Genomic DNA, 13,622 nt, shown 5'->3' on the forward strand with positions numbered 1-13,622 from the left:
CTCAAGCCCTTATTTTTCAGAAGTTTATTGTATTCCCTCCTCAAATAGGAAGAAACAGAATTCTTGCTCAACTGCAGCAGAAAAGCCTCCAGTTCCTTCTTCCCTCTCTGAACTTCAGCTGAGGACTGGAGTAAGATCCAGTGGTAGGACTGCGCAGGTGTTTAGCCCCATCTTTCCGTGAGATGTAATGCCGGACGTGTATCTCCCACCCAGGGTGTGGTGAGCTACCACAGAAGAAGAGATGATAACACTGACTAGTCACATCCTTGTACAATGCAATCTCATAACAGGAATAGCAGACCCTGGGAGCGGGAGGCCTATCTCCACTTCCAAAGGAATTCTATTGACATGTTACAGGGAATAACTGCAGCCATGACTGTGGCTATACCATAACTCCGTGGTACATCCAGGACCAGCAGTCCTCTGCTGGATGGTGGCCGGGAAGAAGCCAGGAGTGGACTGACGAGCAGGGGAACCATAGAGTCTGCTAAAATTAGCATCCAGCAAGATTTTGAACGCTCATTTTTGGGCTGGACCACACGCAACAAGCTAGAGGGATAGAAGATAGGTCGTTATAACTCACAGCTGCAATCAAAAGGTTAAATAATGTGAAGGCTTTAGAAATGTCATAAAAAGGGAATTTGTGAAATATGAATTAACAAACTTACAATGGGCATTTCAGCATTTCAGTGTCATACCAGAGGCAGGGAGGTAAACTAAGCAAGTGAAATCAAGCTTTTTTAAAGCGTCAGGAGGACATCATGGCACAGCCAAAAAGTAGTATGACTCAGGGAGGTGGCTAACAACATAGATGGGAGAAAGAGAGCCTCATCAAGTCTAACTAAACATTTTCTGTGAAAAAGGTATGTATGTCCATGTGTATGGTTTCTAACACTAGAGAAGACAGAGAGAAAAGATCCTCTAACCACTGCATAAAAGAGGGCAGAAGAAAGATTCAGCACCTCATCCCTCTGCCTGATGTTGTTTAAATATCCGTCAGGAGGTGTGGGAAGCTTGGGGGCAGGTGGGCTCCTCGCAGCGGTTTGAACAGATGCGAGCGGCACAGCACCTGCTTGCCCAGGTCATGAACACTTTCTGTGGGATCAGAGCCACAAGAAGAGGTCAGGCAAGCTGGATCCGTGTCTGACAAGAGTAAGTGACCAAAGGGATGGAGAGGTGGCATCCAGAAGCGCGGGAGGACAGAGGGTCTGGTCCAGGAGGGGGGCTGTGTTCCCCCCCTCAGGGAGGGTCCAAATGCCCATTCGCGATTTTGTTCTTGGGACTGGGACTTCTGCTGGATGAGCTGGTGGAGAAGTGTGAGAAACCTCAGTTAGAAGCAGACTTTGGTTACCATACTGTGTTTAACACCTGGAGAGGAGTTTGTGGGATTGCACTTCTGGGGAGGCCAGTCCTTCAAAACAGCCTCTCTGTCTGGATTTCTCTCAGTTTGGTCTTTAATGTCTGCCTTTTGACTAATATAAGTCAGCCTCCCATCTTCTCATTAACCCGCTCCCCCACTGGGCCTATTGGCCTGGCAAATGAAAAGTTTATGGAAAAGAGTTTATAAACGTGTTCTTGAATAGCTTTGTGGTACATTTTGGGTGTGAATTAGGTTGTCAACATCCTGGGTCCGGACGTGCTTTCTGCTGCCCACTGCAGTCAGGATGCTGTTGGAGGCTGAGCATGGGAATGGGTGGGATACCCTGAGAAGGGGCATGGAAAGGGACATGCTGATGATGGCTCCAGGGTGAGGGGGTGCAGCTTCAAGGGTACAGAGCTGTGCATAACTGATGTGGCAGGTGTCTGAGCGCAACTGAGGCAGGACTGAGGCATGGAGAGATGGATTCATGCTGCGGATGCATCGGGGGAGGCTAAAGCAGAAACCTGCTGCCAGCCAGCCTTTAACTGCTTCCTTTCAGGTATAAGCAAAAGAGCTGGGTATTTCAGCCCAGAGGGTAGGGCTGATTATGGCTCCTGTCCAGAGAACCTCAGCCCTGAGGGGTGCAGCCCAGTGCCAGGGATGCCCCTGTTCACTCTCAAGAGGCAGAGCTGGAGCCTTGGTTTTCCAGGTTCGATTTCTCACATTTGTCACCTGTGTGCCCTGTGGGTATTAAACAACTGGGAGTTTGCATTTGTACCAGTTCTGTGTCTTCATGCATTACCATCCCAGCTGGGTTGGAAATTACTCTCTAAAAAGCATAGTTTCCCTTTAGCACACTGCATAATATTTCAGACTGAATGCAGCACTGCCTTTATGTTAGCAGAACAGGGTCAGGAACATGGAAATCACCTGGAAAAGTAATTGTATGACCACAGCTCTGGTCATTATCCCCAGTTACAGCCTGGAATATAGATAATTTTTTGGAAAATGGGAATTTGGAGATCAGGGATGTGATAAATGCAGTGTTGGTCCTACCTGGTTTCTGATCTCTCAAAGAGGATTGCACAGTGATGGGCAGATGGCTGGTGACTCCAGTGGGACATGATGTGGGAAAGGGTATTTGCAGGGTAGGAACTGTAGGTGGTCAGTGCTTTGGGTCTGGTGCAGTATCTGGCCACTTGTGTATACCAGTCAGCTCCAGTGGAGCACCAGTCTTTTACCACAGAAGATGAATAAAAATTAATGTAAATTACATTATCTGCCATCAAATTGCCAATCCAGTTAGTGTGTTACAATCAGGACAGAGGGCACAAGCCCATAAACTTCTCCAATATTTTTATGCAAAAAGAATTCAGGATTCCTGCCCTGGTAAAAGCCCCTGCTTTGCCCCACATTAAAATTTGGTTTATTTTATAAGAAACTAAAGATTGCAATGGCCTTGAAGTTGTATTTGTGGGTTTTGTAGTGGTTAGGTAGTTCTCAGAAGAGGATACTGGAAAGTAAGAGACTTGCTGATGTCATTTTTAATTTGCCACCAACACCCATAAAAAAAAAAGCCGAGAGAGATGTTGGTGACCCTATATAAGGTGCACCTTACCTCCTGCAGAGCACATCAAGAATCACAGCAAAGGTAAGGCTCGCAGCCTTTGTGCCTCTCTCACTTTGCCGTGCCCTCTCTCCCTGATGCTAACACTACTCTCTCTGATCAGTGCTGAGTTCTGTAGCTGCAACCTGCTGGGACAGACGACTTTGGATCGTGAGCCATGGCCTCCCTGCAGACCTTGACCAAGAGCTTCTCAGGATGGGTTGTCTTCTGCTGCTGTTGCTGTCTCCCTCTTCTTCTCACCAGTCCTCTGCCTCAGAAAGGATTGGCTTCTACTGCCCATCATGCCTGCAGGCTCAGGAAGATCAACTTCCAGCAGCCCTACATCAGGAATCGCACCTACACCTTGGCTAAAATGGTACAGTAACCCACGTGTCCTTCATGACAGGGTCTGAGGACCTCCTCCTCTACCAGCGCCCTGCTTTCTTGCCTTCAGCATTCCTCTCTCTTTCTTATGCCTTTGTCCAGAAAAAAACGTGCATTTGCAGTAAGGCAGAGCTTGGGCGTGTGGAGTGGGTCTGTTGCCCGCTGGTTGTGTAGCCAGGGGAAACCGCTGCCTCTTCTCCTCCTGCTTCCCAAGGGAAAGGCAGCCCCTGGCACAGCGCAGCTCCTTCTCTGGAGCAGCTGCTGCTAGACTGGGACGATTGTGAAACATGAGCTTAAATTTCTCTGTTTGCCCAGTCCACTTGGAGCTGGGCCTGCCCGTGACTCCAGCCATGGCCAGGCAGCTCCTCAGTCATTTTACAGTGCTCTGCTTGGGCTGGTTTCTTGGCTGCTCTTACCATGGGTGGGTCCCCCCTTGTGTACACCATCGAGTGCTGCAGCACCTCCCAGCAGCGCTGCAGGCTGCTGTGAGATCGGCCACCTGTGGCATCTGGCTTAGTCATCATAACCACTATGACATCTGATGTTTAAGAGGGGGACAGGAATTCAGACTTCTGCTTATTTATTTTCCAGTGATACTGACCTTGAATCTCACCCAATTAAGGGGAGAAACAGATACAATCTCCAAGCTTATCTACTTGTAACAGGCTATGGTGTTCATTCCCTCATTTCACCCGCACTACTATTGATGAAAACCTTAGGGTTTATTATTCATTTTTAGGTAAGGTTCCAATCCCCACCTGACTTTTCCTTTGTTCCCTCTCAGGCCAGGGTCTCAGACCAGGACACAGACAACAGGTTCATTGGGCAGCAGCTCTATCTTAACATCAAGGTAAGCCTTGCACCAGGAGGCTGCTCTTTGCGTCCTTCTGCAGCACTTGTTGATCTATTGCCATGATTTAACATGACCTCTCACTTGCATACATAGGAAAACAACCGCTGCTACATGATGAAGAGGATTGTGGAGATTGTAGTGAAAGATGTCCTCCTCACTGAGGCCAAGGACCAGTACCCATACGTTGAGGAGGTGGCACAGTTCTTGGCATCCCTGACCTCGGAGCTGAGCGCATGTGTGAGTAGCATTGGGTTTCTTTCCCTTCTCGTGACTCTTGTTGCTGCTCCTCAATCTCAGAATGCTGCAAAAAGCAGCCAAAGGCAGTGATATGACAACAAATCTCGGAGTTCAAAATATCAAAGTCGAGGTTAATAGAAAGGTGTGAAAAAGGAAAAAAAAGCGCATTGTTGCATACAGCTGCCAATGTTATGTATGGATGTTTTCTTTTTTTAGAAATTCACAGGACACAGAGAGCACATTGAAAACAACCTGGAAGAAATGAAGAGCAAAATGAAACAGGTACATTTTTTCCCAACATTTAAAAAGAGCAGTTCCAAACCCCAGTCTTTGAGTTGGATTAAGGCTGACCTAATTATGAAACAAACTCTGGAGATGATTATTTAGAAGGTGAAGCCTGCAGGGGCATTAAAGAGGGGATTAGTGATGTTTCCCCTTCCAGCCCTCCTTCACTTGCCCTGTTAACTCTCTGCATGTGTTATGGTAATTTAAAATTGTCCTTCAGAAATCAGGTTGCAGGTAACTGTATATGCTAGACTGGATTTGAATGAGCTAGTTTATATTTTATGGTATAATGACTCTAATAGAACTACTTGAAAGAATAAGGAGAGTAAATTCTTGATTCAGTTTCTGTGACAAGCCTAATTTTAATTTTCTGAGAAATAACGAGATGCTAAAACTTACATTCTGCTCTTTTCTAGTTGGGAGAAAATGGAAAGACTAAAGCCATTGGAGAACTGGATTTACTGTTTGACTACATAGAAAATGCCTGTACTGATGCCCCAAAGAAGGGAGGGAACAAGAAGAAAAACTGAAAGAATTTCAGATCAGGCTTGAGGAGATGTCTCCAAAAAAATCTTGCTATAACTCAGATTAATTAACTATTGTGGACCTCCCCTCCTCCCAGATGCAGTAGATTTTTTACCTGTGCCAAAACTAGCAAAGTAGGTGGGCACAGACAGGAAGCATGTTGCTGTCTTCTTTGAAAATGAAAACTCCAGGACAGTGATTGAGCTCCGTTTCAACACAGGGCATTAATTATTTTCAAAGGCGTGCTCCTGTCCTCCTCCTCTCCATTGGAATAAGGCAACTGCTTCTGTGTTTTATAGGCTGAGATTTGACACCTGTGAATCAGCTTTGGTCAATACAGGCAGTGATACGTAGCCAGGATGTTTTGAGCCATTTACTTGGAAATCTCTCTTGTATATGTTGCCCCCTTCTGACCTGTACCTGAAAAGCTGGTATTTCAGACTAATTCAGAAATTATTTTTGTCATTCATATTTAATGGTAACTTATTTTAAAGTAATAATTATACAGTACTTCTATTTATATAGATTAATTAAAAATATCGAAGGAAATGTATTTATGAAGCTGTACTAGAGGCTTTTAAGCGAACTATGAAATTAAAACTGCTGTGTGATATTTATAGGCAAATGGATTGTTTTATAAATGCTTACTCTTTAATTTATTATAATAAATATTTTGGTCCTCAAATATTGCCATTTACAGAGCTTTTCTCTTTTACTCAAACACAAGGGCAATGACACATATTGTGCCTGTGGGGCTGCTGGGCCAGTGGCTGTATTCTTGTATCCAGAAAGGACACAAGCTTGATCTGGGGACATGCTTCTTCACCATAAGGCTGAAATTTCAACTTACCGCAGGGCAGGGCTTAGCGGGGGGTGTGTGGGTCAGCCTTTCTTGTGGGGGGCAGTGGGAAAAATAGCATCAGTCCTGAGAGTCATTGGTTTGGTTCATTGATTCTGCCTCAGTACGCCCATAGACAAGATCCCATCTTGAACAGCTGCTGGTGAAAAGTCCCAAACTGTCCCTCCTGGGTCAGATGAGATGGAGACAAACAATCAGGCAGCAGTTGATAACCAAAAACTCAGAGTTCTCACTGGCCCGTAGGCAGGCTGAGCACAAATGGCACGCTGCAGCATCAGGGATTTGAGAGCACTTCAGAAGAGAAGTGCTTGGTGCCTACTCTCAATGCAAGCTCCCAGACAGAAAAAATCCAAAGTCACTGAAGAGCAGTTTAATCCATCATTATCAGGTCCTTCAGCAACATCCTCTGGGCAAAGACAGAGGAGTTGCTCTGGTTCAGCCAGGGACATTGGTGAAAAGAGGTGAAAAGCACCCAAACAGTGAGAAAGCCAGAGGAAATATATAATAGTGGATCGTCAGCAACTGGTGAAGACTTCTTGAGCAAGGCTTTACCATTTCTTCATCAGGGAAACAAGCATCCTGTCTGCATCTAAAAAAAATAAAAGTATGTCCTCAGATAAAAGACTCGGGGCAGCAGTGCAGGTGAGGAGGGTGAAGTTTTGCAAACACACCATATCAGGGACATTCATATGAAAAAATCTTGCTAAAAGGATATCTAGAAGACACCCCATGAACAGATACTGTAATATGGAAAAATGTTGGCAGGATATCTACCTTGATCTACCTTGGTAGCTTCATCAATTAAATTCAAAGAGAAATTAAAGTTAGTCCAAAAACAGCTAGTCTCAACATGTCTTATACCAGCTGTTGAAGTTAGACAGCGTTGAAGTGGGATTAAACTAACCCATGTTGTTCCTGAACCAGAGCGATTTTGAGATAAAATTGTCCATCCATACCTAATTTGAACGAGGTTTATGCGAATGGAAATTATAACACTTTCTTGCGGGAATTCACGTACTAGACTGGGATACGATCCATCTGGGTGATGGATGCCTGTTACCTGTCCAACTAGATGCGAACAACATGGTTTACTTTGCTTCACACTCTCATTTGCATCTCACAACATATGAATTACATGCCTGCTCACAGTCAAGGCAGAAGTGACCCAACAGGGACAACCAGCCAGGATTTGGTACCACATTACAGTGTCAGGGGTTTAACCTTTTGCTATATTCAGCAGGATATTTATTTTCTTTCTTGTGGGATAAGCAATGATGTTGTCAAGAGCTGTTGGCCAACATCCTTTTTTCTCTTATCACTCAAATTTGTCACAGCTGACAGCAAAGGGAGGGAAGTTAAGCACCGAATGGGGAGTTCATCTCACTGACCTTTGACAGGCACAGCCTATCCACAAGTTACATGAGGCTCCCTTTATAGTCAGTGGAGGATAACAGGAATTATACAAGTGTCATTCATCTCAACTACATTAGAGGTTTATAAAGACTGTGCCTTTGGACAGAATAACATAACTTTGCCCTAAAAGTACCTGTTTTCTTCTTTGATTATAAATAGAGACTAGACCATGAACCCTGCTGTTCCTCGTTGATGTCATCTCTTCACAAATGGATAATTAACTTATTTCCTTCTTCTACTTCCTTTAGGCCTCTTCCACATTGTCCTTGTTGAGCTGCCCTACCCAGAAATTTCAAATCAATCTCTCAGGCTTTCCACACTGGGGCTAAACCCAGATGAAAACCTATTTGTCCACAAAAGTGTAAAAACCGTCAACGGTTTATTAACTTCTCCAACCCTGAAAACCACCAGCTGGAAGACTCTACCATGCAAACCTCATGAGCTGGAGCCCTGGAAATGCCACACAGCAAATTTTGCAGAATCGCCTTCATGGGTTTTCTTGCAGGGCGCTTGTGAGTGTGTGAAGGATGGTGGGTGATGCTCAGATTTGAACAGACAAAGGAAGCAGAAGTCAGAGGAGGTTTCCCTTACAACCAGGGGAAATGTCTTGGACAAACAATTACTGACCAAAAGGAAATAAAGATGTAGTTTCAGTCAGGCAAGCTGGGTTTCAATTCAGTCAATAGTAACAGCTCAAAAAAGGAAAATCATGCTGAAATGTTTCGTTCTGACATTTTCTAAATAAAATATTTCAGTTTTACGCTTCAGAACAGTGTTTTGGTTTAGAATTTTATGTACATTTTCTTTCAAAGGTTGAAAAGAGGTTTGAAAGCAAAACGTGCTGTTTCATTTTGAGTTGGACAAGTGCTTTGGGCTGACCCAAAATGAATTTTTTTGGTTTAATTTTTCGGTTGGGTCACCGAAGAGAAACTCGGTTGTTCACACAATTCTAATTTCCGTTGCCCTATTTTCCTTTCCTCACCCTGCCTCCAAGTCATGGACTATTTGCAATTCCCAGAGGTCCGTGACTTGGCACTGTTAGGGAAGGCACCTGCTCCACATCCTTCATTGAGAACACCTCTGTTGTAGAGGCTTGAGGACCTCTTCCCAAGCAAAAATTGACAGTCGCCTACCGCCAAATTTGCATTTTGTTGGCTCTTCCTCCGCGTGCATTGGGTGACCAGAACAGGCATTTTTTTTGCTACACAGATAATTAGAAAACACTTAAACTACCTCTGAAACTTGATCTTGTGAAGACAGAGGAACCCAAAGCATGAATAGAAGTTTCCACATCCTGCTGGGTAAGTATTGGTGACAGTTTAAGAAATGTCTCTTAAATACTTCGCATGGAGTGTTACTCGGTTATGAAATTTACATAGTCAATGTCTGAATATGTACTCCTTAAGTGACCTAGAATAATAGAGGCTTGATATTTCCAATTTGCTGCTGGAAGCGTATTCTAGACAACGCAAAGAGCTGAAGCTATCCTGATGGTAAACCAGCGGCATGTGATTATGTCAGCCTGTGCTTTAAAGGACAATTAGCTAAACAATTAGCCGCTTTGAAGAAGGTATGGACTGCACTGAACAGCAGTAAAATGCCTGATAACCTTTTTAGTCACAGCCATCATCAGTACCCAATGGATGTTTGTAAAATTGGTGTAATCTGGAGCAGAACTGGCCTGCGAATGTGAAGCAGGATTGGCAGAGACATTACAGTCGATCTCAGGCTGATGAATGGTGCTGCCAGGAAGAAGGTAATGACCATGGAAAGAAGGAAAACCTACAATGCAGTTCTGGGGGACCCAGAGTATTTTTGGCAGTGCACTACCTGATGACATGTTACGTAAAGTAACATATTTAGGATGGAAAGTGATGCAGGCTCTCAGGGGATCCAGACCAGGATTGTACGCTGGCTGTTTTGTTAGGAAGTCTTATTTGGGTGAGGTAAATTGCAAAATACAAACTATGCTAAGGCTGATGACATTTCTGAGGCTACACATGCTTCTTAACACATATCCATTTGTGACACCTTTTTCTTGGTTAACACGCAGCTGCAGACCTTATCAGATGAACTGTATGAATTTCACCACTAGCAAAAGTGTTAAACAACTATGTAAGTGAAAAGATTTCTTCTGAAGTCTAGGAAATCACTCTCTCTGTTTAACCTTTAAATTCCAAATCCCTGGCCAAATTGACAGATATCACTTGCTATAATTTAATGTAGAATTCACTGATTAATGGTTTAGAAAAGAAGATATTCCCACATCTTTCCTCCTCTAAGGAGAAATTAAAAAAAAATATTTTGAAAAGAACTGTCCATTTATCTTCAGTGAATTAACTCATGAAACCCAAATGTAAACATTTTTTGAGTATGAAGGATTAAGGCACAGCATTAAATATTTCCAAGATCAGGCGATTTTTCTTCTCTAGGATTGAATAAAGAGAAAGGGCAAATCTTCTAAACTGAAAACATTTTCTGTTTTGCTCAGGGCAATGTGAATTGAAATATTTTGAAAAAACAAACTGAAAAATATGTCTTTGACTAGCTGACTTGAAACTGTGGTATGGTTGTTACTGCAAGAACCAGTAAGGTTCTTCAATGGAAATTGTAGCCCTAGTTTCAAATGACTGAATGCAAAATGATATTGTTTTCCAAAAACAGCAAAATTGCACTGATTTAAAGTTTATTTTGTCTTATTAGTTTCCAAAAGAGGGTCATTTCCGACTCCTACAGCACATTTAAGGGGTGGTGATGATGTTCATTAAACTGTGAAAGGAATGGGGCATTCATGTATCTGTGGTAAGGTCTAAAATCATGAAGATGATTGACTTTCTGATTTGTCTTTTGCATTAGCCCTTGATGTGTAAGAACTCCACAGTGGATTAGCTCATCGGGCATCTGGTCTTGCTCCACAGAAGATAGAAGCAAAACTATTGACTTCAAAGTGTATAAGATCAGGCTTGTCATTTGTGCATGTATCAAGTTTATACTACAAAGAAAAGATGAAAGATTTCAACACAGATGTTAAGATGGAAGTGATGAATTGGACTGCTCCAATGAAAGGCTTGTTCCAGAAAGTCCAATATATTGACACTTATTGGGGAAGCAGAGGTTCCAATATAAAGATTAGACACTGCTTGTCATTGCAGTGACCTTTTTTTGGTTGGTCTAGAACTATCTAGGCTTTGTCTTAGGTTAATACTTCTTATCAAATATGTCTCTCAAATTTCTGGTTTGACCAACCTTTCTCCTTTAGTAGTTATCCTTTATAATGTGACTCCTGCCAGTCTTGAATAGCAGAAGAAAATTCAGATTCTCTGTTTTTTTTTAATATTTTATCACAAAAAAAAAAGGGTAACTGAGATTTTAGGTAGATAATCGCAGATTTAGGGATTATCATCAACTCTGATGCTCATTTTTACTCTGATAAGTCAAAAATGGAGAATACTTGTTTGTCAAGCACAGCATTTGACAAACAATATGATTATTTTGTAGGCATTAACTTGTCAACTTCAACACAGCGATCATTGCTCCTTCATTAAGTTTAGAAAAGCATCCTGGTTTGACGGGACCAATGTGTGTCTTAGAAAATGCAAGACAGTTACTTGCATATGAAATGTCTGGTTTAACTCGACCTGTGAGGTTGAAGCCTCCAAAACAGGGAGCTGCTCAACTTTAGCATCATGCTCTCATTTTTAATCTGTCAATGATTTGGTTGTTACATGACAAGGACTTCTGGGTAGTGAGTGGGAACACAAAACAAATCAGTGACCAAGACTCTGATCCTACAAATTGGTAAAACACACAAATTTTCCTCATTTTGATAATAGCTTTGTATGAGTCATCTGCCCTAGCTTTGGTGCCAGAAAATTCTGAGGTGCTGCCCACAGGTCCCCGCAGAGCCCATTTCTAGCTGCATCAGCAGCAAGGGTGTTAGGCAGATGAGGGGTGGCGTCCTCGGAAGGCCTGGTCCCCTCCATCAGCCCGGGTGATGAGTACAGACTCAGACATCCAGCCTCCCATGGCCTATGGTTGGGCACGACAAATCCAAGGTGTGGACTTCAGGGTGTTATGTTGCTCATAGGTCAAGCTACTGTCAAGAGAAAGAACCAGAAACAAGCAGCTTTATTTATGCCATTTTACTTTGGAAACCTTTTGGCAGTAAGAATGTAAATTTAGATTTCGTTTTTCATTTCTTAACTGTTTTCCATTGGTACTTTTTACACTACTTGCAGTTATGATCTTCAGTTTATGTTAGTAACCCAGTGACACTGGAAATGAATAAATACTAAAGAATGTGTTTTAGGTGAGATGAACATGTGAGGTTTCTCTGAAAATAGGAAGAAGGGAGCAACTCATCTTTTCTACACTTCTGAAAAGTAAAACAGAGAATTTCTTAGAGCCGCAGCATGAAGTTTGGCTGGGAGAGTTAGGTTTATGCTGTAACCTCATTATCAGAACTGAGATAAGAGAAAGGTTGCAGATTGATAAATTATCTGTCTCCTGTTCTTTGCTGTGTGGCTACAGGAGTATATGATAAATGTTTGTTTTTCAGAAGTGACAGATTAGTAAAAAAAAACCTCAGTATGTTCAGAGGTTTGGGCAAACATTTCACATCTGGGATACTTTTCAGGGCTTGCCTGCAAGTTTTGAAACAGGTTAGCTGAATATCAAGGCAACAAATCTGATTTTTATGGAGCTGCTAAGCTGAATGAAGGGAAATCTGCTAGAAAAATGTTCCTTCCCATGGAAAGGAATTCTCATGTGGAAAAATTTGCTTTCAAATAATCTAATCTAAACCTGGAAATGTGAAGAAAAAATTTACAACCCTTGAAGAGCTTATTTGGTGTCTGGTATTGGCTCAAAATTCACTAAAATTTGCAGTGAGACTGATGATAAAAGCTTCTTCCCAAATAGGTACAAGTACTGAAAGTTTTTATTAGAGATGGGAAACAAGTCATTAAAATCAAGGCTGCCATGTGATTTTCCCAGTCCATACAGCGGGATATAGATTTAACCTCTTTCTGCTGATGTAACAAATACAAATAATTAGAAGAATGATGGCAAAGGAATTTTTTTTTCATTTTTTTTGTAGCAAATGGTAGCTCTGAAGCTTTGATTAAGACTGGAAGACTTTTTCCATTGGATTTTTTTTTTTTTCCTGCTGGTAGAAAATGGGTTTTGTGAAGAAATTAATGTTTTTGCTGTTTTTCTACATAAGTGTTGATTTTCTCCTGGAAACTCAAAAATTGGAAAGCCAAGTACTGATATTAAATTGTAAAAAAAAAAAAAAAAAAAAAAAGTTTTCCATGGTTGTTCACTGGAAATTATGGGTTCATGTTTTAAAAAATGAAAAGAAGTTCTTTTCATATGGAGAACATCAACACCTTTCTAATTAGTTTCACTTCACTCCTACAAGCATATTAAATGATCTAAAATTCTGTCACCGTTACAAAATTAATCAGATGTATGGGAGTTTGTAAAGTCAATGCACAGGTCTCTAATTGTAATTTTGCACATAAAGATTCACTAAAAACTTTGCTAAATCTACAAATATTAAGAGATGGAATATTTCTGATATGTTTAAGAAGCTCTTAAAGAAAGTGTTTGTTAAAACATCTCTTCCATAATTTAAAACATTGTGCATGTTTTTACATATTGTGTTACAGACTAAATAAAGAGTAAAGTCTAAAAATAGGCTAAAGAGAGAAACTTTAGACAAGCAAGCTATCCAAAGTTAGATATAACCAGTATTTTACTTTTTCCTAAGTAAGTTTCTAAAATAAATAGGAATGTAGGAAATGCGAACTTCATTATTATGTCCTTGGTTTCTAGATCTAACCACTGTCATCATTAATATCTGCTGAATTAGATTTAATGATATTAATTGCAAGAAGCAATGCTATCTTTTAGATGGTAACACAAAGTTTCCCCATCATTTTAATTGGAAAAGAACCCCCAAATTTCCCTGATCTAAAGTGAAAATCTCAATGCATATTTTGACATGTGGCATCGTTCTTTCTCTCTAAGTGCTACTTATATTTTGTGATATTTTATTTTTCTATGACTTTTAGGAGTCTTTACAATACAATCTCTT

At 41.5% G+C, this 13,622-nt stretch overlaps 1 protein-coding gene across 1 annotated transcript; it reads left to right on the plus strand.

Annotated features, from left to right (window-relative positions):
* Positions 1-3,058: 3,058 nt before the first annotated feature.
* Positions 3,059-5,547, plus strand: IL22 (interleukin 22). The gene is made up of 5 exons (XM_082309161.1): positions 3,059-3,342; positions 4,135-4,200; positions 4,297-4,440; positions 4,657-4,722; positions 5,142-5,547. The coding sequence occupies exons 1-5, from the start codon at positions 3,145-3,147 to the stop codon at positions 5,253-5,255; spliced, it is 588 nt and encodes a 195-aa protein (XP_082165287.1). The 5' UTR covers positions 3,059-3,144; the 3' UTR covers positions 5,256-5,547.
* The last annotated feature ends 8,075 nt before the right edge of the window (positions 5,548-13,622 follow it).

Source organism: Platalea leucorodia, assembly GCF_965183815.1.
Source record: "Platalea leucorodia genome assembly, chromosome: 4".
NCBI classification, from domain to species: domain Eukaryota; kingdom Metazoa; phylum Chordata; class Aves; order Pelecaniformes; family Threskiornithidae; genus Platalea; species Platalea leucorodia.